The sequence below is a fragment of the Pholcus phalangioides genome, unplaced genomic scaffold (assembly GCF_987345545.1).
Source record: "Pholcus phalangioides strain wild (caught in Gottingen) unplaced genomic scaffold, Ppha-v1.0 ptg000015l_1, whole genome shotgun sequence".
Taxonomy (NCBI): Eukaryota; Metazoa; Arthropoda; class Arachnida; order Araneae; family Pholcidae; genus Pholcus; species Pholcus phalangioides.
Genome location: NW_028301608.1, coordinates 94,287,009 through 94,312,145, shown reverse-complemented (window position 1 = coordinate 94,312,145; position 25,137 = coordinate 94,287,009). Strand labels below are relative to the sequence as shown.

At 35.8% G+C, this 25,137-nt stretch overlaps 1 protein-coding gene across 1 annotated transcript in view; it reads right to left on the bottom strand.

The window, feature by feature from the left end:
* The window catches only part of LOC149077091 (uncharacterized), a 54,112-nt gene extending 33,347 nt beyond the window's left edge, over positions 1-20,765 (bottom strand). The window contains exon 1 of the mRNA XM_089242342.1: positions 20,031-20,765. Coding sequence (XP_089098468.1) covers positions 20,031-20,765 — 735 coding nt within the window. The remainder of the gene's footprint in view (positions 1-20,030) is intronic.
* Between the last annotated feature and the right edge of the window lie 4,372 nt (positions 20,766-25,137).

Sequence of the window (25,137 nt, the reverse complement as noted above, 5' to 3'; positions counted from 1 at the left end):
TCGTTAATTTTGACTGTGTTTGTATTTATGTTGATAAATGTGAAGAAAGCTAACACTACCAGACCGATGATGGTTTTATGTTTTTAATCTTCATAATTACTTGCATTCAATTTAATTTTTAAAGGCAAAATGTTTAGTGCATCCATCACGTATTGGAAAAACTGATAAGTGGTTGAATTTAAGTGAATTTAAGTAGTACTTCCACGTGGTTTTTTTTCCTCCTATTTATCGAATTTTCCAATTTCATTTGGGAAATTATGCAAAATCGCCGGTGAAAGTAATCAATGTCGGAAACCCTATCGAAATTTACGGAGACGATTGGTGATAAATAATCGTCATTAATTATTGAATGATTACCATTCAGGTATTGATATCTCTTTTGAAATGAACGGAACGGACTAATATCACACCATTATAAAAATTTGTTTATAGTTATCAGGACATCGGATAATGTTATATTTTTTTCCCCGACAAAAGTTTTTTTTTGCGCTTTCTAAAGCTAAGGTTTAACAAAACTTATTTTTTACTCCTGCGAGCTATCGTTATATCGCTGAAATACTTTCTAGGAGAAGGTTTTCACCTTCACCCTCCTTGTTGACAAACATTTCCCTATATCCTAATCGGTACGTAGTATTCGATCCATGTACGCGTGGAAATTGCAATGGCTTCATATAGTGAAGGCAAATGTATGACAAAAAAACTTTTTCGGTTCAGTTCTTGATCAGTTTCTTTCAGTTGATCAGATTCCAATTTCTTTTTCCGAGTGACTTTCTCAAGGAAATGTATAGAACGTACCATTTTGAAAAATATAGTGATTCGTAATACACATTAGACAGTTTCATTCTAACAATGACCTTTCCATTCCGCCTCACAATGGCTGAATTAAACAAATGCAGGATTTTAGTTTTAAAAGGCGGAAAAAAAAAGTCCCGTTTTAAAAGAAAATAAAAAAAATGGAATGATATTGAACATTTTTTGCAACCAATTAGTATGTGGAAAGAAAAACAGTCGTCCCGTTTACCATATATCCACTTCGACCAAACGGGATGTATGGGAATTTTCCGGATATAGTTAGCATTTGTTTATTATTATCAGTAACCTTAAGTCCCGTTGTGATCTCATTAAGCAGCTCCAACTGTATATTTGAAATTTCCTCAAAATCAGTCATAATTTATTTCAACAATTTTGAAAATTATATTATTTCTAAACAAACGACTTTCCATGATTTTTTACTTCAACTTACAGACTGTAAAAAAAACAAAAAAAAACATCAAAGTTCACAGGATAATGAATCACTGAACGGATGAAATCTAATGGTAAATAAATATAAGAATGTAATTTTTAAATATTCTTCTTAAGGGGTGTCACCGCCCCTGAATTTGATTTTTCAGAAATGCTTTAGGAAATATTTCATTCAATTGCAAATAATTTCGTATCAATAGTTTAATTTGTTCTTTCAATATAAAAGAGAGAAGTAACGAATTATAGTAGATGTGTGCACAGTCTGTCCAGTGAAAAAGGTGACTGATTTTATTTGTGTAAATACCAGCGCCATCTGTGGGCGAATAATTGGGTTAACACAACTCATGCATTTAGACCAGTAATTCCCAACGTGGGCGTTAACGCCCCTTGGGGGGGGGGGCAGTAGAAGCTACTGGTATAACATAGAATCCTATGGGTTAGATTGCGTTGGTGGGCGATGGGAGAAAGGAGAGAGAAAGGAGGAATGGCAGAGAGAGAGAAGATGGGGCGACGGAGAAAAACATTTCTGAAGAAAGGGGTGATGGGACAAAAAAAGGTTGAGAAACTATGATTTAAAGATCATAATGCCCACGTTGGGAATCACTGATTTAGACTATCTTTCGTAAATGTTTCCCAGCTCGAGCATCGATAGTTCATTATAACCACGTTCATTATAATCACTTTCATTATAATCTAGTTCATTTATAATCACGTACCTTCTGAGTCTCGGTCACGAAAGGAACAATGGAGCAACGCGCCAACATTGAATTTTGTACAAAATTAGGTAAAAGCGCCACAGAGAAACTTTTAAAATGATTCAGACTGTTTATGGTAATGAAGCAATGAGTCGAAAGAACTTTTTCAAGTGGTATGCAAGATTTCGTGATGGTAGAGAGGGCACTGAAGATGATCCAAGGCCAGAGGAACATCATTGACAGTTCGAATTGAAGAAAATGTTCAAAAAGTGGTAGAAATTCTTCGAAATGAACGTTGTGCGTAAACCAGGCTGATTGAGAATTCTCAAGAATTCTTAAATCCACCGTTCATCTGATTTTAAAATGAAATTTGAGCGGAAAATTTGGGCAAACGGAAGGTCTGTCTCGCTTTGTACGACACACACTGACGGACGATCAAAAAGATTGCAGACTGGAGCACAGCAGAGATTTGCAAAGAGCTGCTAATACGGATCCAGACTTCATGCTAACCATTATAACCGGTGATGAGACATGGTTCTTTCAATATGAGCCACTTACAAAGCGCCAAAGCTTGAAATAGAAGGGTCCAAGCAAGATCTTCAAAAAAAAAACGAAAAAAATGTCCTTGTAGAAGAGACGAATCAAGACGCTGCTCAATGTTTCCATTGATTCTAAAGTAATTATCCAAAAAGAATTCTTACCAGAAGGGCAAACTGTGAATGGTGACTACATTCGAATTTCCCGTTAGAACGAACTCTAAGAGACCAGAGAAATCACTTCGCTATAACGAAATTTCGTTATAAAGGAATTCCAACTTTATACATTGTTCCTATGTTAGTTTATTTGGCGGATTAAAAAAGTGTTCGTTAAAACGAGATTTTCGCTATGTCGGTATTCGTTAAAACGGGTTTCATCTGAATTACGTGGGTGTTTTAAATCGTTTAAAATATTTTGTTTTTGTGAAGATGGCACTGATATTTTATCCATTGTTTACACTAATTTTGAAATCAACCGCAAAATCTCTGGTCTTTTCGGACAATGTTCGTGAAACAACACATTTGTTAAAAAAAAAATTAAATAATTGTTCGACGTGTGAACTATTAAACTACAGTGTATGAATTAAGAGTACTTACAGACTTTTGTAATTGAACAGTTAAAACGTGAAATTTCATGTTTTTATGAGTATTTCCATGCATAATAAATTTCACACAAATTAATACATTGTCTAAATTAATCATTATTATGTTTATGGGAAGGTGAATTGCCTTTCCATTCAATCTTTTCCACTGTTTAATGCCTCTTCTAAAAGCACCTTCCCATCCAAACCACCTACATGTCCGAAAAACTGCCCTAGGCCGGGATTACACTGTAAAAGTTTTCCAAAGTTCTTTTTATAAAATTTGAAAAATTCAACCAGTAAGATTATCGGTTGGATTTGCTCGAATGTAACCTATGAGTTTCATTGGCTAGATTTTTCAAGTTTTATAAAAGGGATTTTATGAAACTGAAAAAATGCAGCCAATAAGACTATCGGTTGCATTTGCGCGAATATAACCGGTACCGATTATTGGTTGTGTTTTTCAAGTTTTATAAAAGAAGTTTTATCAAGCTTTTATAGTATAATAATATGAAACACTACATAAAAATTTTTGAAAAAATATTTTATAAAACATGAGAAATGCAACCAATAAGCGTATCAGTTACATCTGAGCGAATGTAACCAATAGGCTTATTGAATGTTGTTTTCAGGTTTTGTAAAAGATCTTTTATCAAACTTTTATAGTGTAATCCTACCGGTATTATAATAAAAGTTTGATAAAAGTACTTTTATAAAACTTTAAAAATGCCACCAATAAGATTATTGGTTATATTCAACCGATGATCTGATTCGCAACATTTTTCAAATTTTACAAATACAAATACAACGCCACAACAGGCAAAATACCCAACGAGGTGGCTGAGAAAAAGATGCCCATAATAAATATGGATGTAAAAAGAACTTTTATTAAACTTTTATAGTGTAATCCCGGTCTTAAGCCGATATTACACTATAGAAGTTTGATAAAATTCCTTTTATAAAACTTAAAAAAATTCAACCAATAAAGCTCATAGGTCACATTCGAGCAAATGCAACCGATAAGCTTATTGGTTGAATTATTCTAATTTTATAGATGGACTTGTAGAAAACTTTTACAGTGTAATTCCGGCCTCAGAGGAATAGTTTTAACTCACGGCAAATATGATAATTGCGGTTATTATGTATAAGAACTGACCATGGTCGCGTCGGTCATTATGCTTAATCGTCGGATTTATCACATTAAGGCCGGTATTACACCATTAAAAGTTTTATGAAAGTTCTATTGTAAGATTTGAAAAATGAAATCTCACAACCGACACACAATAAAGGTGTCGATTATATTCGAGCGAATGTAACCAATAGTCTTATTGGTTGTTTTTTTTAAAATATCTTTTGCAAAACTTTTATAGCGCAATCCCGGGCTAAGAAATACGCTTGATTTAGTAGCAGATAAGGATGATATAATAAGATTTTACGAAAAGGCATTTATATTTGTGAATTATTCAGAAATAAAGTAGGCTGGCTCCCGTGTGTTTACGTATTATTTTATTGCCGTGTTTTGTTATTCTTCTTCAAAGTTGTGTCGTCATTTTCCGTAAGCTAGCATTTATATACAATGTGATGAAAAAACACTAATTTCGTGTGTTACTTACACCCTGTTTTGGATTAACACAATTTAATGTGATATTTTTTCCCTCAAGAAATATTTTACTTATGAAATAAAATTGAATTTTTATTAACTTCTGACATTATATAAAGACATGGACATCAAATCAACGTTTATTACATATGAATAAAATGAAAAGATATGATATTCTGTATCCAAAAGTTATAATTCGAATATAATTTGATTCCTTTTGTGTGTAAATTATTCATTTCTAGGTTTACTTTATGTCTTTCTACGAGTATTTTGTATGTTTCATCGAAATAACGCACCATTTCATTAATTTAATTACCGTATTTTAACGTGTATAAAGAACCCTCATGGATATAATGAGGAAACCCCCGATTCTTTGGGCATTAAGAGTTATGGAAAAAGTTTTCATCAAATATATATACATATATTTTTTATTTTAAGATGTGTCAGAAAAATCATTTTTTTATTCATCATTAAAAACCCTTAAAATCCTGATCACTCGCATCTGATACGTCACCATCAGTATTCATTATCACCATTAACATCACTCTTGTCGTAAACTGCAAGGGATTGAGTAATTTGTAAATATCTATAATACTATTCATGTGTATGAAAAATACCCCCTATTTTTGCGACACAATTTTTGACAAAAAAGAGGGTCCCAAATACACGTTAAAATACGGTACTTATTTTTATACACTGAAACCGTGCTACAACGATACTTGATGTTCCGGTAAATCTCTCAACAACGATTTTTTTTTCTTCAAATCTTGTTTGGAATTGCCTGTAGTCTAATGTTAAACTCCTCGCGATACAACGACATCTTTCACTACGATAGATTCTTCTATAACGATATTTTTAGGAAATGTTGGAACCACTGTAACGATATTTTTCCATTTTTCTAAAAACCACTAAGAATTTAACTTTAACTTCGTCACTGGTTCTCTGTACTTTTGAAGACGTCCAATAACATCAATGTTTTGCAGTAAAGCAGGGGTTCTTAAACATTTTCAGCCGCGGCCTAAAATCAACGACATCAGTTTCGCGACCCATAGGGCTATTTATATTTTGCACTTGGTAAAACCTATGATGCAATAAGTGCATTTCTAACAGGACTGTAAGTAGGTTTGTACGACTCATCTAGGAAGCCCCTGCGAATCAAGTCTAGCTTGTGACGCAAGGCCCAATAATCCCTAACTGTAAACTAGATTTGTACGATCCTTCTCGGAAGCCCATGCGAATCAAGTTTGTGCCGTGGCAGAAAGCTCAAAAATCCCTGGCTGTAAGTGTATTTGTGCGACCCATCTCGGAAGCCTCTTCGAATCAAGTTTAAATCGGGACCAAAAGCTCAAGTCCCTGGTTGTTAGTGGATTTGTACGGCCCAGCTCGGCAACTTCTGCGAATCAAGTTTGGTTCGTGACTCATAGAGTCGCTGGCTGTAAATGTATTATTGCATGGCAATGAAGAAATATATGTTTCAAAGCGGGGAAAAAAAAGAAAAATAATTCGGGAAAACCTGAGGAGGAGGACAAAAGGGCGAATTTTCCGAAACGTAGGAGGACGCTTGAAATTTCATCAAAAAGGAATTGAAATTACTTGAATCTACATCAAAAGGTTGGTAACCCTAGCCTCGTAGAAACATGTCGTGAATGAAACAACTGTGGCGCCAGCTGTGAGTTAAATTTTTAATAAATTTTACAAACCGGTACATTTGAAAAAAAAATTCTACCCAAACACCTACCACCTATATATTTGTGAATGTGGATCTCAAATACTTTGCCTCATTTTATGAACTGAACTGTTTTCTTCATTTTGAATTAGTTATTATTTAACTACGTTGATGTCATACTGTTTTATCATGCACGAAAGAGATGTTAATATTTTTTTCCATTTCTTTCATAATTGGTGTCATTTTTTCTCTTAATGGGTTCGGAAATTTTCAAAAAAAAAAAAAAAAATTGTTGAATATATAAAACATTGTATTGGCATAGCATATGCAAGCTAACATATGTGTACCTAATTTGGAATAATATTTTTAATAATATTTCCAGTAGACCATGGTTTTCGAGGCTTTTTGACTATGTCAAAAGGTATGTGACTCCTTTAGATGTTTGTAAATGTTTCTCGCGTATGAATGTGGCGCACTATGGGAAATGATATCGATGATTTTCAATGTTTGCCGTTATTCAAAGTGTCCTGTAAGTGCTAATACGACTCCTTGATCTCATCAACCGTCCATCGTAGAAGTGTGATACCAATTTAAAAAATGTTCTAAAGTTGTTCGAAAATTACCCTGTAGCAGTTTTGAGAAAATACGGTGTGCCACAAAAAAATCTAAATTTTTATACGGTCCCCCCCCTGTCCTGTAGCTTCCATTCAGAAAGATGTTGCTCCGTATCTGCTGAGGGCAACAGAAAAAAATTCATTTTTGTACGTGCAATATTATAAATCTGAAAAAAAGTTACGAAAGACCGAAAAAAACTAACGGACAATAATTTTCCCCCCACCTTTGCTCCAATTTTTGAATTTCTCAGTGAATACTGCAATTTAGAAACCTAGAATTTTCTTTTCTTGGCTTCAGGAGAGACAGGGCAACAACTTTCTGAATTGGAAGTTAGAGGGCAGGGGAGACCGTATAATTTATTTTATTTTGTGATACACTGTGTTTTCACTCGCAATACTTTCACAGGGTACGTTTTGAACACTTTTTGAGCTTGTGCTCAAACACGTTTGAGCATTTTTTAAATTGAAACTATATTCCTACGATGGGCGGTTGATGAGATAAAAGCCGCATTAGCACTTACAAGACCCCTGTATATATGAATACTACATGATCATTGGCTGAACAATTCAAATATCTTACCTGTGGCTGCAATTGGATAGAAAATTGTGCATATATATATCAAGATATTCAGTAAGTACTTTATGTTCTTCATGAAATTGAAAAATACACGGATTTTGGCTATATTATTATTTTTTCATGTTGTGGTAATATAGTACGTGAATGTAAAAGAAAAACACCAAAATAAAACGATATTTGTAATAGAAAGAAAAATTATACTTACATTTCTAATCTAAAGACAAAATATATAATATACGTTATATCTAAAGTGCATTGTTTATGATTAAAAACTCACCCGAGCATAGCCCAAATTTTCACGATATCTTAACGTGATCATGAGAGAGAGATTGACATGAAAAATGACGATATTAGGCAATAAAAATATAGTTCAATTTTTGACCACCAGGTGAAAAGTGACGCTTTTCCTTTTTTCCATGGGTGTTTCTCAACTTTTCTGAACCCAAAGACCAGTAGAATGTCTGGAAGCAATTTGACGGACCACTTGTGTCCCCTATTACGGGACAATTCCTTTAATTTTAGTTCTGATTTTTTCTTACACAATAAATATGGAATTTCTAATATTTAACTACTGTCATGAATACATAGGGTTTTCATGATACCTGAATTACATTATGATAATTATGACAATAAATTCTCATCTAACATATTTTTTAGGGTCACCTTTTTTTTCGCAATTTTTCAGCAATTTTAATTTAACAATTTGAGATTGCGCCTACTTCTGGCAACGTTTTTCATGACAATTGGCGATTTTACCCTATTCAAAATTCCCGTTTAACATATTTTTCTCAATGAAAGGTGGTCATTTGAATATCCCCCACGTGAAATACATTTTTGTTTACTGCGATTTGTTACAATCCTTCATTTCCCTCCACCCTGTAGCAATTGGAAAATTGCATTTGAGGCAATAAATTGAATTTTTCTTCACTAAATATAGTAATACCCCCGTATTTCTCGCATGCCGAAGGATCGCAATTCCCGACATTTTCTACGGTGATATATGTATGTATGAAGGTATAATTTTTATTTGAACCGATACGGAAAAAAGCTGATGATAATTACAAATGTTGAATAAGGCTTCATTCAGCTAGAATTAAGCTTTATTAGAATTTATTTGTATCAAGTCTACTTGTGCGGACCATAGGTCGAGAAACACTGATATAGGGTATATACCAAGTTTTTCAATGGAAAACGTCCGCTAGAACGGGCGCTACATAGGTCTGAGTAGTTTCAGTATACTCATCACTGCTGAGATCCACGTGGCGCCCGTTCTGGAGGACGTATCCCATTGAAAAACTTAGTATACAGGGTGATTCCGAAAAGATGGGAAAACTTTAAGTGGTGATAGCACATACCAACATAGGCGTACGCAATATTTTCTGGGAGGGTTCAATTTTTCTTTCTTCTCGGGGGGGGGGTTACGTTTTTCTCCTGCAAAGTAACACTATCATCTCGGCTTGAAGGGGAGGATGTTATAACTCCTACCCCCCCCCCTGGCTTACGCCATTGCACACCAATACAAACAATTGCCATAAAAAATGCATGGTCCAGCATGAAACGCTAAGCGCGTTTGCTTTTCATGTTAGACCATGCATTCTTAGATGGCAATTGCTTGTATTGGTGTGTACTATCACCTCTTAAAGTATTTCCCATCTTTTCTGAATCGTCCTGTATAACCTATATGCACCATGGGAACAAGGGAAATACAACAAAAAAAGCGTCATTTTCTCAACTGGTGGACAAAAATTGAACTATTTTATTGCATAAATCTCTCCCCCAATGGTCTCCTTAATAAAAATTCATAAGTCCTGAAAGAAAAAAAAATCAAAATTAGTGGAAGCTTACGACAATTTAGAGCGGAAACCGCTTGATTCGGTTCGGGGCCTGAACCAGGACGATGTGGTGGGAGGGGCGGTCGTTCCCCTCGCTCCTCCCCGGATCCATGCCTGAGCGATGGCAGAAATCTTCAACTGAGAATGAAGCGGAGGTAGAGATATGCTTTCATATTCGAATGGAGTGAAGGTAGGTAGACATCTTCAACTGTGAATGGAACCGAAGTAGACATCTTTAGCTGCAAATGAAGACTAGGCTTCGAATGAAGCTGAGGTAGACATCTTCAGCTACGAATGGAATGGAGGTACGCAACTTCAGCTGCGAATGAAGACGAGACAGACATCTTTATCTGCGAATGGAATGGAGGCAGGCATCTTGAGCGGTGAATGAAACAGAGACGGAGATATCTTCAGCTGCGAATGAAGCCGAGACAGATATATCTACATATGCGAATGGTGTGGAGGCAGGTGGACAATGATGTCCGAGAAGCGACTTATTGTGTAGGTGCATAGCATCATCCCGTATTTTAAGGGGACACACAAAATTTTCTCAATATTATTCGGCTATTTGGAGATCGAGCAGCCTTATCGCCACCTTCCCCCCCCCCCGAAGCGCATCCGCGCTTTTCCTGTGCTCGGGAATGTTGGCCGATCCATTAAGACGCCACTGACACGGTTGAACAATTTTGAAAACCAAGCATTTTGTTATTTAGGAATAGTTAATAATCGTTTTTATATTCGAAATAGATCCATGAATTACGAAGTTGATTGTTTCGCTGATTTGTGGGTCACGACTAAAAACGTTTAAGAGCCCTTCGATTTAGTTGTCAAAGCTATAAGATTATTTTTAAGAACAGAAAAAATTCAAAATTTAAAAAACAATTGATCTATTTTTTTCATACACCAGACTCTCAAATTGAAATATCAAGCGATTCATATCTGACCATACACCGCAGTGAGGAGAATACACTAAAACTTACATCCTGAAGTAAAAACAGTGGAGAATTCAATTATTTCACATATTATTTTAGAATTGAGTGTATCATTCTAAAGCCGGGATGTGTGTGCCTTATTCCATCCTGTACATAGGATTTTAACATGGAAGGTTATGCTCATTGGACTAGATCACTATTATGTCGCAAAAAGACGAGGAGGGGGCTAAAAAGGCAAAGGGTTTAAAATGCTTTAGATACAGTTATGTTACGGTAACGGGGCCGTATTCACCAACATAGGCGTACGCAGAATTTTCTCAAGAAGCGGGGTTACGTTTTTTCCTGTAAAATAACACTATAATCTCGGCGTGAGGGGGGTTAGAACACCAAAGCCCCCCTTTTGCGTACGCCAATGTTCACCAACACAGTTTAAACTACAATCGCATGTTAAACAATTAGTGATTGACACGGATTGGTTGAAATCCTCAATTTAACCAATCCGTTTCGATCTTCAATCCTTTCACCTGTGATTGCAATTTAAACTGTGTCGGTGAATACGGCCGTTAATGTGATAAATCAGTATTTTTTCATAATCGGCAATTGTCTCCATAAGTTTGGTAAATTCGTCGCTTTCTCCGGCGATTATGCATAATACTCAAAAGCATCAGTACTAAATTTGATGGATACTAAAAGAATCATTGTTTTATGGGCAGGGGCGGAGGTACGGTAGGGCATGGGGGAAACAATGCCCTCAGCGTCAAAGGTGAAGTCATCTGATCTAATTTATATGTGTATATATGAATCATCATGATGATCGTGCCCCCCCCCCAGATTTTCAAGTCTATCTCCGCCTATGTTTACTGGTGATGATTATATCCAAGTCTACCTGATTAATTCGATAAATACTTGAAATCTGTCGCTTTTACCAGTGATTATGTATAATCGACTTCAAGGGTCGTGACACCCCTTTAAATCGTGATAGATCAAACATACTACACATTTGGGAATTTTTGTCATATTGATAAAATTCATCAATTACGCTAGGGTATTGTGCATAATCACTGGTGAAAGTGGTAAATTTAAACTATTTATCAAATTAATCACAAACGCTGGGATATAATGTATAATATTCCATAAAAATGATAATTATTCTTTCAGTATTGATCAAATTTACTGCCGATGCTTGGGTATTATGCATAATCACTGATTAAAGTGATGAATTTATCAAACTTACGGAGACGATTGACGATTATGCAACACACCAATTTATCATATTTACCGTATATGTATTGCATGCTGAAGCATTGTGAAGCGCTTGCTTCTTTAGCCCCGCCTCGTCTGTTAGGGACGTAATAGTGATCTTGGCCAATGAGTACAACCTCTTGTTAAAATATAATGTATAGAATGGAATAACGCCACCAGCATTACATTATAAAAGTTTCGTAAAAGCTCTTTTATCTAACTTGAAATATTCAACCAATAAGCGCATCTGTTGCATTCCAGAAAATGCTACCGATATGCTTATTGGTTGCATTTGTAAGATTTTATGACTTTAATAGTGTAATTCTAGTTTAAGATAAAAAAACCCACGTTCAAATAATTTTAAATACAGTCAAACTCGGTAGTAACGCCATCGAAGGTCCCATGAAATTTTGTTGTTGTAACCGAGTTGTCGCTACAACCGAGAAATACAGTAATACGGCGAGTCAGTTAAAATGAATTTCACGGGAAAAATGATATTTGGCAAATAGGTGGCATGAATATTTATAGTCATATTCATTAAGACACAATTTACAAATTATAAAAATTACCTTCATTCATGATTCAAGTAAAGATTAGGAATTAAAGCAATATTTATTGGAAAATGAGGCATTTTTATGAGGAAATTGTCGGGAAGGACAAAATACGGAAATATTTGGTATAGTCGTCATGTCAATAAGGCCGGGAATACACTATAAAAGCTCAGTAAAACATCTTTTACAAAACTTGAAAAAGGAACCAATAAGCCGATTGGTTACATTCTCTCGAATGTTGTAACCCATACGCTCATTGGTTGCTTATTTTTCCAGTTTTATAAATGAACTTTTGTAATACTTTTTATGGTATAATCCCGGGCCTAAGTGAGTCGGAGCATCAATAAACACGTAATAAATAGAACTTTTTTTCAACGTTATGTATGAATATAACAACAGACAAAAAATTCCAGAATCTAATCTTCGGAGTTGCTTGGGAAAACGTCCACAAAACGAAACGGAAAACGGCGATAAATTTGTCGTTACATCCGAGGTGGTTACTTTTCATCGACGTTATAAGCAAGGCTTATTAACAATATTTTCTATGAGAATCAGTTCCGGACCTCCACTTATTGCCGTTATAACCGAGTTTGACTGTAATTAAGGTTGAAACCATTGACTACTACTACTAAACCACGCATGCACATTGTTCACATTTTTCTGCGGATCTTCTAACGAATTGGAATGCACGTGTAGTGTAATGCGAAGTAAACTTGAAGTAAAGTTTGTTTCTGTGTAATACTTGTTATGTGTAGTGTCGCCATCTGCCATCAGTTTTTCTAATTATGAGTGAAATGTAATGATTGAATAATTGTGTCGTTATAAGTGAGTTGGGCTCCGTAGCGAGACTTTTAACGGGGAGATCAGCCTGCATTGCGAAACCACTGACTACATAAATGCAAGCAATACCGTTGCTTTTCTTTTTGTGGTTATTGCGCGTAAGCAATAAAAATTGAACCCCTTATAATAAGCATTACTTACTCCTCCTATTAATGAGACATATTGAATAGAGATGAGAATAATTAACATACAAAATACGAGTACAGGGTGGACTAAAAGTCCGTAGAAACTTTAAAAATTCATAAAAACCGGCTGTTTTTTTTTTCTTTCCTGTTTCAAAAAAAGTTCTCGTGACATAGCGATGCCAACCCTACGAAACGTTTTTTATTTCGGTTATTTTTCCCGGTTTTTAGGAATTTTTAAAGTTTCTATGGACTTTTTTGCCAATCCTGTATATTTTTTTCAGTCCATAGCATCTTCCACGGAAGTGTTTCACTCAATTAACGGTATTTATCAACATTTTGATGAATCAAAATTAGTTTAATTAAAAAAGGCTTAGTAATGAAACCTCCCTTTAACGGACACTTTTCTGATACCCGGCACCGTGGAATAGGGTTCAAATGTATTTCACTCTCTGTTAGAGTACAGTAAAATCAAACTAAATTTTTTTTTTTCCTAACTCTTATTTATTAATTATTAGTCATAAACTGAGAATTTACCATATTCACCAGAGATTGTGTTTAATCCCAAGTTCGTGTTGGTAAATATGATAAATCGTCATTTAATATTAATTACTAGGTCCAGGATGATGAATTCGAATGATAATGCGCTGGTTTTGCTTGTAGATAAGCACGAACAAATCCAACCAACATTACAAGACTGATAACGTTGTTATGACTTTAATTTAATTTTTATCGCAAAATATGTGCAGAGCACGTGCCATGTACGGGTAAAAACAATTAATCGGTTCAATGAATGTTATAAATTTTTGAAAATTTATCATTCTTTCTAACTTTGTTTGGGAATCATGCATAATGACCGGTAAAAGTGATAAACGTAGTGAAATTTAATCGAACTTTCTTTATCGAGACGGTTGGTGAATATGCATAACCACCGGTGTATCACTTTTGCAGTAGCATATGTATTTTAATCATTAAAATGTATAGGACCGTATTGCGATCGAAGCCAGACATCGTATAAATGTGAAAGTCGTATAAACGAGGTTCCACTGTATATCATACCTCCTCATTAGCGGACAAAATTTTCAGTCCCATGGGTATTAAGTTAAAATTATGAATAAAACAGTAAGAGAACTACGAAGAGATATTCATACGATAATCAGGGTGATTAATACAAGAAATAAGAGTCTCTCACCGACAGAATCGAAGAGCATAAAAAATATTGACGCAAGTAAAGTTACGACGAATAAATGCTTCATCTTCTTATTTTGGTGTCGAACAAAACTCAGATAAAATGTCGTACAAAGAAATTCAACTGGAACTGGATCGATTCTGCCGCAAAAAAAAAATCTTTTATAAACACCTGCGACGTTCCCTGATGAACGTGATGAAAGTTATCATGAGGTTTGAACAGCTTTCGGATTTTATGGTGATATTGCCAATGAGCTTCCTGGAAAGACTACAAATAACACATTAACCTCACAGGTACAGTAAGATGGATCGAAAAATCAAAATGTAGATAAAAAATGTGCAAAAGTTGTCTTTTAAGCATGTTAGCATAAATAAAAAAAATTTTTCAGCATATTCAGCATTTTTTAAGAATATTAGCGTAAATTCAAAATTTTTTCAACTTCAATTAACTTCTTCCAAGACACATATTTTCCAAAAGTCTATTTTTATGCAAATTTTGAATTAAAAAAAAAGAGAGTTAAAAAATTGATTTTACAGGGAAAATAGTACAGGCAGAGAATGAAAAATCGTTTATTGTTTATTATTAAATGCATACAATTATTTAGTGCAGTGAAAGTTTGAAGCCATGGTAAAAGTTGATAGGAATTGTCAAAATTTTCGTGTCATACCCCAGCACTTGAAAGATGCATTCGCGTGTCTGAGGCGTCGGAAAGTGTGTGCGGAGAAAAGGAGAGACAAGGCTTCATATTGAACAGGATAAAATCAAGAAGCCATATATATAAAACAATTTAATACAAAAAAGCATTACAACATTTAGAAATATGTAAATCTTCAAATTAATAGAATTAAAAAAAGTCATTATATATAAGTTCAATTTTTATAAGTTTTATGTGATTTATTGCTTTGATTTTTGAATTTATACTTTATGTATTATTATAAAATTACTATTATTTATAAGTTAATACTTTAATACCTGAACACTGCAAAATTTGTAAACTTTTTCATTAATTTACAATTTTTATTACATTTTCATAAAAATTTCAATTTTTAACTATTTTTGGGGCACTTGGGCCTCCAGAAGATATGAATGGATTTCAATTTTAAAAAGAATTATGCAAAATTATATACCCAAGACACAACTTTCCCACACGACGCCAAAAGTAATTTCGTAAAAAAAAAAATTTCCTACACTTTTTGATCCACCTTAATGTGCAGGTCGAAAACTAAAAGGTCAGTTTCATCTGAAATAACTCGTAAACCGTTGGCTATAGAAACATATATTATGTTTCCAAAGTTCTGTGTCCTTTTTGGAGTTTAGACATTTTCTTCTCGAATTTCTAGAAAAATACTGGGCAAAATCCTTCTTATATTTTGGTCACGTGACCCCTAATCTTGCACTCGCAATTTCCAGTGAAAATTTAGTCACGAGTGTATTTAGGGGACCGAAAAAGTTGAATAAGAAAAAATCGATCAACCCTGCATGATAAAAAAACTGTAAATGATTTATATCTTTCACAAAATATTTTACCAACTTCGTTCAGTACCCGTGTGCATTTTCGTGAGAATAGCACGTATATTCATGAAGATATAAATGTTTTTTATATAAAATATTCATCGCATGCTTTCTTCGCTTATAACACGGAGTTTTCAAGCAATTTCTCTATGAAAGTTTCCGAAATATTATCACTGCACATAAGACGTCCTATGTAGGAATTTAAAATTGATTAATAGATAGATAGATAGAACCGCTCACAGCCCCGGACTGATGCAAAGCACCTTACTTCCGTTACCTCAAAAGAGGCAGAGTTGTGTCGGAAAAGTTAGCAAAGATTTATAGTGGTGGCTCCCCTTGCCCCGTGCTCGCAAGTTTCGAATTACTCGCGTCGTTCTCCCCATGAAGACAGCCATTAACTCGATGCAACGTACAAGCCGTATTTGACTAAAATGGGTGACTGAATCCAATGACCAGGGAGAAAAATTGCACGTGCGCCCAGTGGCACATAAGGGCCGGAGGCCGCAGCCTGGGATTTCAAAAGAAGGGTGGAAAAGACTTGTGGACAAGAAAAAAGAAAAAGAAGCTGGCATGTTGAAGTGGGAGAGATTTGAGAATGGTCTAAATACACAATACATACAAATTACATATATACAGCGCCTCGAATGTGACGGGAAACGAAGAAACAAAGCCTCCGTCCACAGCGCTGAACAGTGTGTTCTGCTCGCTCTTCCCCTTACAGAACATGCAATATATACACACACAGAATACACACATAGCCCGCACTGCGACGGGAACAATCAAACAGAGCCTCCGTTGACAGTGCTGGGCATTCACATTTGAATTACATGCATACATTATTTACTTTACAAAAATTTCCCTTTTTTATACTATTGGGAATGCACATAAACATTACTATGAAGGTAGTATTGGGTACAAATATCACCCTGAGCTCATACAAATATATATTCAAGGTTACAAAATTACTATCATACTATAAAAGTGCGGCGGGAACAATCAAACACAACCCCCGTTCACAGTGCTGGGTGGCAGCGATCACATTTGAATTTCTCATACATATATTTACATAATATATTTATATAATATACACTATTTACATAATATAAATTTCCATTTTTATATAATTGTTGATACACATAAACATTACTATGTGCGTCACATATATTCTAAACAAATGCCATAATGAGCTCATACAAATATTCAATTACTAAACCACCATCATACTATGAAATTGTATATACAAAAACATTCATAATTTGTACAGGGTGTATTACTAAAATATTATAGTTTAGCAGCGTATATAAGTGCGTCCCTCTATGTTGAATCTGCATCTGTTTCAGATTCTACTTCCGAATCATTAGTGGATTGTTCCCTGCTTTCAGTTATTATCAAAATAGTTTCTTTATTGTTCATCAAATAGCCCAAGACTTGTTGTAGTTTTCTCGTTGCAGATCTTTGCAAAATAATTTTCCGTTTCCACAAGATCTCTCTTCCGCTCGGCGGCGCCTGTAAATGGTATCCCTTTGTGTACTCACACTGTGTCACATAGTGTATCACGCTTCCCGGATGGCCGCATCTACACGTGCTGGTCTGGCTGATTTTGAACCTTTGCATGTATTCACCGAATGGACCGTGTTCTGTGAGGAACATTATTATTTCTCTCGGCATGACTTCTTTCATTTTACCCACTTTTGGTATAACGTCGAAGACCTTTCTTCCAGTTGTGCATATTTGCCAATGGTGTTGCCATTTCTCTGACGCTTCTTTCGAGAGCAGATTTTTAATGTAGGATGCCGGCAATTTCATTAGGTGGTTTTCATGTTGATGTTTTGTAGCCTCTTTTGCGAATTTATCCGCCATTTCATTCCCTTCAATGCCCACATGAGCTTTTACCCACCGTATTGTAATCTTCCTGTTGTCCATCAGTATTTTTCTAATGTCATGCACTAGGCTATGAGGGGATTCTACGTCTCGTATTGCCTGTATACATGACATGCTGTCTGTGTTTATAGTTGATTTCTCTGCAAAATGGTTTGCATAATTGACCGCCATCCAGATTGCGTATAACTCTGCTTGGAATACAGTGTTGTTATTGAGCAATCGGCAGTTCCATTTGTCCGTTACTTCACCCATGTATATACTGACGTAGGCGGCCCCTACACCGTCCACGGTCTTTGAACCATCTGTGAAAATAATTCGATTTGTTGATGCTTCTGCATCTGTAGTCAAGACCTGTGTTGGCAAAATATCTTTCACCGGGTGATACGTCCATGGTGGATGTTTATGCTCTACATCTGTAGGAAGATATGTTACATTGTTTATTTTAATCTCACGCTTTAGCCTTAAATTTGCTTTCTGTACTTCGTTGTCCAAAAGTACATGTAGTGGGGGATTGTTAGTTAATACTTGTAAAGCACTGTTTGGTGTTGTGGAAAAGGCTCCAGTGATGAATAGCAGGAATTTTCTTTGAAGAGAGTCTACTTTTGTTCTTAACTGTTGTTTGGGATCACCGAACCATGCGATGGCACCATATGCTATAATGCGGATGGCGACAACTTTATAAAGCGTATTTCTAATTCTTGTATTAATGCCCCATGCAGGACCAGCCATTCTTTTAAAATTTTGTAAGCATTTCTGTGTTTTCGTGATCAGATAATTCACATGTTTGAACCATGTCAGGTTTCTATCAAACATTATTCCTAAATATCTGATGTTCATATTGTGTCTTATTGGATTGTTTCGCAGTCTAATGGTTGGTCTTCCCTTTTTGTGAGAAATCCACAAGTAATTTGATTTGGAGAATTCGATCTCTAAATTATTTTTCATGAGCCAAGTATCCAATAATACCATTGCTGCTTTTGCGTGCTCAGTGACCTTGCGGATTGTAGAATCACCAATTACCATAGCAATATCATCCGCATACACTTGAATTTTTATATTTTCAGGCCAGTTTTTTGTGAGTAAGTCATTTATGACAAGGTTCCACAGCATCGGCCCACTACAGGAACCTTGAGGGCACCCTTTCGTTTGAACTATAGTGGCCTCGCCCTCATCTGTAAAAAGGGATATGTGTCTTTCTCTGATTGCATCAATCATTGTTCTTCTCACATTGTCCGGCATTGAGATGTTGAGAAGTTGTTTTACTATTGTTTTATGTGAAATGTTATTGAAGGCTCCCTTAATATCTACTGATATTAGGGCAACATCTTGTTTTTGGCTCTTAAATGTTTGTATGCTGTCATGAATCTTTGAGAGTGCTGTCTCAGTCGAGAATCCTCTTCTAAATCCATGTTGTTTATCGCTGATCCACTTCGTTTTCTCGATGTAGTAGTTGATCCTTTGTGTCAGCAACGTTTCGAGAATTTTGCCCACTGTGTTTAGAAGAACTATTGGACGGTATGAGTTGATATTGTTCGGATCTTTTCCTGGTTTTAGAAATAGTATCAGTTGCCCTTTCTTGAATGCTGTAGGGAAAATATTGAAGCTGAGGCATTTATTGAATAGAGTCAGGAAAAAGAATTTGTGGAAAGCATGTATACTTTTAATCAATGCGTTTGTTATTCCATCAGGACCGGGAGCTTTTTTCACATTTAGTTTATCAATTGATCTATTAATTTCTTGAATTGAGAAAGGTGGATCGTTTCTAGTATCAGTATTCTGTGTATTTCTTGACTGCCATACAGTATTTTCGTTTCCCCCATTATTTTGGGGAAAAATTTCTTCTAAAATGTTTTGGGCAGCTTGCAAAGATGTTGTTGGATGATCAGGATTTACGAGGAATGTTTGTGGAGGAAATGAACTTGTATTTGTGACAGTCTTGTACGCTTTCCCAAAAGGCTCCGTCGCTTTTTCACAAAACTTCATCCAGCCTTCTTTTTTTGCACTGTTGACTTTCTTTTTGTATAATGCAATTTCTTTTCGATATAATTGCTTTAACCTTATTTGATTGTCCGGATCCTTTTCTCTTTCACACCTCCTCTTTAGTGCTCTCAGACGTTTCCTTTCTAACGTTAGTTCATCATTCCACCATGCGAGGTTTTGAATTGGTGAAGGTTTTACTTTTGGAAATGTCTGCTCACACATGTTAGTAATATATGCCATTAGTTCCTGGCATATTCGTTGGAGGGTTGTCTTGTCTTGACATTTCCTTAAATTGTATTGTATTGTTTTAATTACGCTTCTTGTTTTCAAGTTGAAAACCTTTAGCTTCCTCACTGTTATTTTATATCGTCGTTGTGGCTTTTGGCAAATAGTCGCATTTGTTTGTATATAAATGTATTTATGTCCGCTGAGCGTCACTTTCTCGTCCACTTTCCAAGATGTATTCAGAAGTGTTGCATGCGAGTTCGTAATAGTCACATCCGGCCATCCTTTCCCATAATCCGTCTCGAAGGTGGGAGGAGAATTACTATGGTTGAGGAAATATAAATTGTTCCTATTAGAATAATCAATGAGCTTATTTCCTCTAGTATCTGTTCTATGGTCTCCCCAAAGCGGGTGATGACTATTGAGGTCGCTGCACAACAATAGGTTCGCTTGTGTGGCCAGTTTCAATAGTTGGTCCATTTCTTTGAGAACATTCTCAACACAATCTTTCGGTGAAGAGTACGCACTAGCTAATATTAGATCATGTTGAGGCTGTGAGATTCTAATCGATGTGATGTTGTTGCTCGTATGATATGTCATAGGGTGAATGTCTGGATTGAGTACCAGGATTGCCGCCTTTCCATCTCTGGACATCCATCTTTTCCATCTTTTCGGAAATCCAAGCAGTGGCTTCCCTGGTATTCCTGGCTCCTGTAAAGCAATTATGTCAATCTTGTCCTTGATTGCTGTCTCTATGAGCAAGTTTATTGCCGCTCTAGTTCGATCTACATTTATTTGTAGTATTTTGAGATTGCCCATTGAAGATGGTGTCGTTGAATAACATTGAATTTGCTCTTTTCGACTTAATCTTGGGTGCTTTTCCCGTCTGTTATTTTGACATGTTATCCGGGAGTTGGCTATTGCATCCTTAAGGTTATCTTGAGGCATTGTATATCAAAAATGAAATATTAAAATAGTTATCTATTATACCTGACTTATATGAGTAGGAAAACGATATTTTGTCTTGTTATCAATTTTTCAAGTGTAACTTCAACTTGAAATTGTTCGCGACTGCCGAACTTATGACCTTTGCAGCCGACGAGTCTGTACATATCAAAGTAATTTGACCTTTATGTTCATCTATACTAGCAATGAACTCCTGTAGATTGCTATATTTTAACTGTTCTTCTAAGTCATTCATTACTTGTTTAACCTCCTTTTGGTCAATAGCGTTGAATGTCAGTTTAGATTCATTGTTATCAGCATCCTTATACACGGTATTACAAGCTCTTGTGATTAGATTTTTCTGGTTAGCGCAAGAGATTCCTGCATATGTAGTATGGCTGCTTCGAATTTCACTATGATTCTTAAGATGGCAACGATTGTAGAAAACCAAGCCGGATCCAAATCTGAATGTCGAAGAGGCCTCTCCCTTACAGCTCTGTTCCTCGGATTCATAGACAATATCACCCAAGAGGTTTGAATTTTTCTGATACATTGCTGTTTTTTTGTTATTGAAAGTACGTCCAAAGTTCTTGTTATTTGAAGTTTTAACCCCTTCATATGTTTGCGGTTGAAGTCGGTGCTGTTTAAAAGCATCGGCCCCTGGGCACACAACATATATGTACTGCCGGAGGCTTCGGTTGTTGAGTATAAATCTTTGGATGTTTTTACAGTCTTCTTTAGTGTAACAATCAACTGCCGTACCATTTCTAATGTGTCTGATGTTGTGAATTTTTTTCTCAAATTTTTTGATAATAATTTGGTTGTTACTGTTAGTTCGATGTGATTGAGCCAATCTGTTCTTGTATAACAGCACTGAATATATTTGCCGATTCTTGTTTTTCCTCTGCTGCTTCTTCCTGTAGCTGACTTCTTGGAAAGGATTTTCTGTATTTGAAGAGAGCTCGTCAACTATGATATAGGAAGATGGACTGTCATTTAATTCATCTACATGATTTGATATTATAGAGTCCTTTTGTTGAGGAGGGGAAGATATGGGAATTGATATCTGTGTGATTTTTTCAGAATTAGTCAAAACGGGCAAATTCTTCTCTGCCGATTTTCTCGCAGTTCCATGTTGTTTTTCAAGGCGTTGTCCTTGTAGTGATGGGGAGTCTGTTTGTGTCAAACCACTGAGTTCTTGTTTTACAGTCTCTTCAATCCATTCCACAATAGAATCTATCATAGAGTTGGTTTTTTCCAGTGACGCTGCAGGGGGGTTGTAATTGTTGCTTAACCACTGTTCAAGTCTTGTGCGAGTTTCAACTCCAGAGATGCAGGTGTTGACAGCTTTAATACTAGTTGCAGTGTTAATTGATGTGGTTGCAGATGGAGAAAATATAACCTTCTCTGATTGTCGCAGATCATGCGATACTTCTGGAATGTTGGTGTTGACTCCAGCCTCTCTGTGTTTTTTTTTAGCGACATCTCTTTGTGGTTTCGGAGGTTGTTGTGGTGCTCTGTTGCACATCTCACCCATTTTGCTAATCTGCTGTTGGAGAATTGTTTCGATCTGTGGTTGAGCTGAGAGATGGTCTTGATGCGACTGAGTAAAAGAATGTTGTGTAGTCGAAGTGAGTGTTAGTTCCTGAGGAGAAGATATTTCTGTTTGGCAGAAGTTGTCCCTAGTAGATTTGAGGATGTTGTCTGCCCAGATATTGATTGCATCAATTATTTTATTGCTTCTTTTGCGTTGTTTAGCGGGAATGTAGAACCCTACATTTCCTCTGCCATTATCACTTGTATAGGAGTTCAAAATTTCCCGAAGCTCCTCCAGGAGTACTTGTACATTTGGTTGGAGTGTTTTATGTGCTGAAAAATCAGTTGAGATTGAAGTATTGGCACCCATCGTTTTTTGTGCATATACTTGATGACCGTTGAGTTTGGGTATGACTTGAGATGAAGCTTGTTGAGAAGGTAAGGTTACAGAATTATTTGTACTCAAATTATCACTGGATTGCATTTCTGTTATCAAACTGGGCTTGAGGAGATCCTCAGAACCTCCTTGACCCCTAGATATGGCAAGGTTCTTGTCTTTTTCCTTAAGTCTTGATGAACTTCGTCTGACAGGTTTTTCAGCTGATTTGGGTGTTTCTAACCGACGAGAAGTGTTTTTTGTATTCTTGTTCCGACAGCAAATTTTGTCTTCACATTGAGTTTGTTTTTTGACCCTTATCTCAAGGTTCTCTTTCTTTTTCTTGGAGGTTTTTAAACTTTCTGTTTCTTGGGAAATGTTCATATTGTCAGTATTGTGCTCCTCACTTCTTTTCTTAATTTGAGACTTGACGTTTTGTTTACCAGACCTTTTATTTTTTTTTTACACTATTATAACTTTTGGAATTTTTATGCGAAGAGAGATTCTGTACTTCTGCTGACTTTTCTTGTAAGAAAAAATGGCTTTTATCAAGTTTCTCTTTCTTGAAGTCTAAATAGTCAAGCGTTGTCTGAAGTTCCTTGTCGTTCCCGGTGCAATCACTTCCCTCTGGTAGAGAATCCAAATAACTGCCTTCATCCCATGATTCAATTGATGAGTCCATTATTTTCGAACTAAAGTGATTTGGTTGTTGGACCGTCGATGTATTTAATGAGAGAGAAGTTCCTTTCGAGTGAGATTCAGGGTCACAAGATATGTCAGTATTTAGTTTACCAAGCAGTTTGCGCCCGCAAGAAAGTGGTGTGTTTGACAGACCCAACTGACTTTGGGAATCATTGTAATTGAGATCATCAACAGAGAGTAGTGTCTTTGATTCACTGCCCTGTTCCTGTTCCCCGGAATTACTCGTCCTTTCTTCTACAGAGAAAATCTGTAGGTCATGTAGAGTGTTATTATTCAATACCATTGAGGGTTCAGTTTTCGTTTCCATTGTTTCAAGATCTATGTTTTGTGTCTTTTCTGTCAATGGGATTTTCACTGCTACTTGACCTGTAAATTTAATCGGTCCATTATAGGCATCAGTTGATCGAAAGACTTTCCTCTGACATTCTGAATCTTCTATGCTGAACTTGAGCGAGTCTTGCTTTTCTGGTTGTTCATTATGCACAAATGAAGATGTTTTCTGTATGTTGAAAATACCAATTTTATGTTTCCGTTTTATCTGCTCTGCTTTATTCGAAATTGATGTTTGTGGGTAGCAGGAATTCAGTTTGTAGACTACGTCTGACGTTGACGACGAAGATGAGAGGGAGCCAATCGATGAGTTTGACGACGAGATTGAGACATCTGAGTTTTCCGATGTTGCTAAACGGGAGCTAATACTGAAGGTTTCATTGAAAGACCTGGCCAAATTTTTAAAGACTTTGTGAATTTTGGAGGTTTTCTTGTTGATTCGATTATCTCTCTGTTCTTTTTTCTTTTTATCCGGTTCATTGTGCTCGCTTCTCTCAAGATCTAGTATTGGACTTGTCGTGTTTGTGTCCGTATGGAATGGGTGATCTGTGCAGTCTGGTTGATTTGAAGTTCCCACAAGGGTTTCTTTTTTGTCCATGTTTGAATCAAAAATGTGTCTTATTTGACTTATCCATAGTCTGTACAAAACTATTAACGCCACTACCAATTATGAAGAATATTAACACGAGAAATTTATGAGTGACCTGACTGAATGGTCACCAAATCAAATCCGTTCACAAAAACTATATAAAAATGTTCTCACAATGTAAATTCAGTACAAAACTATTAACACCACTACCAATAAAAAGAACGCCAACACATGAGAAACATGTATGCGACCCGACTAAATGGTCACCAAATGAAATTCGTTCACAAATATTATGAAAAATGTTCAAAAATGTAAACTCAGCACAAAACTATTAACACCATTACCAATTATAAAGAATAACCACTCATGAAAAACATGTATGCGACCCGACTGAATGGCCACCCAATGAAATTCGTTCACAAAAAATTATATTAAAATGTTCAGAAATGTAAATTCAGTACGAAACTATTAACGCCACTACAAATTATGAAGAACACCAATACATGAGAAACATGTGTGACCCGACTGAATGGTCACCAATGAAATTCGTTCGCAAAAAATTATAGTATAATGTTTGTCAAAAAACTTTTACCATGGCAAAAGAAAGTCAGTTAAAGAAACAATTCAGGACTTCAAATACCAAACATGGCTAAATGCAGTGAAAAGTCCAACAACCATTTACATGTATAATAAAACTTGTCACCTGGTTCGAAAATGGTGAGTCATACACACAACGCTGGATTCCTTTTTAAAAAAATCATATCTCACCAATTATAAGAGTTATAGCAACGATTAACAGGTTGAATTATTGCAAATGTTCTGGTTGATAATCTCTGCTATCA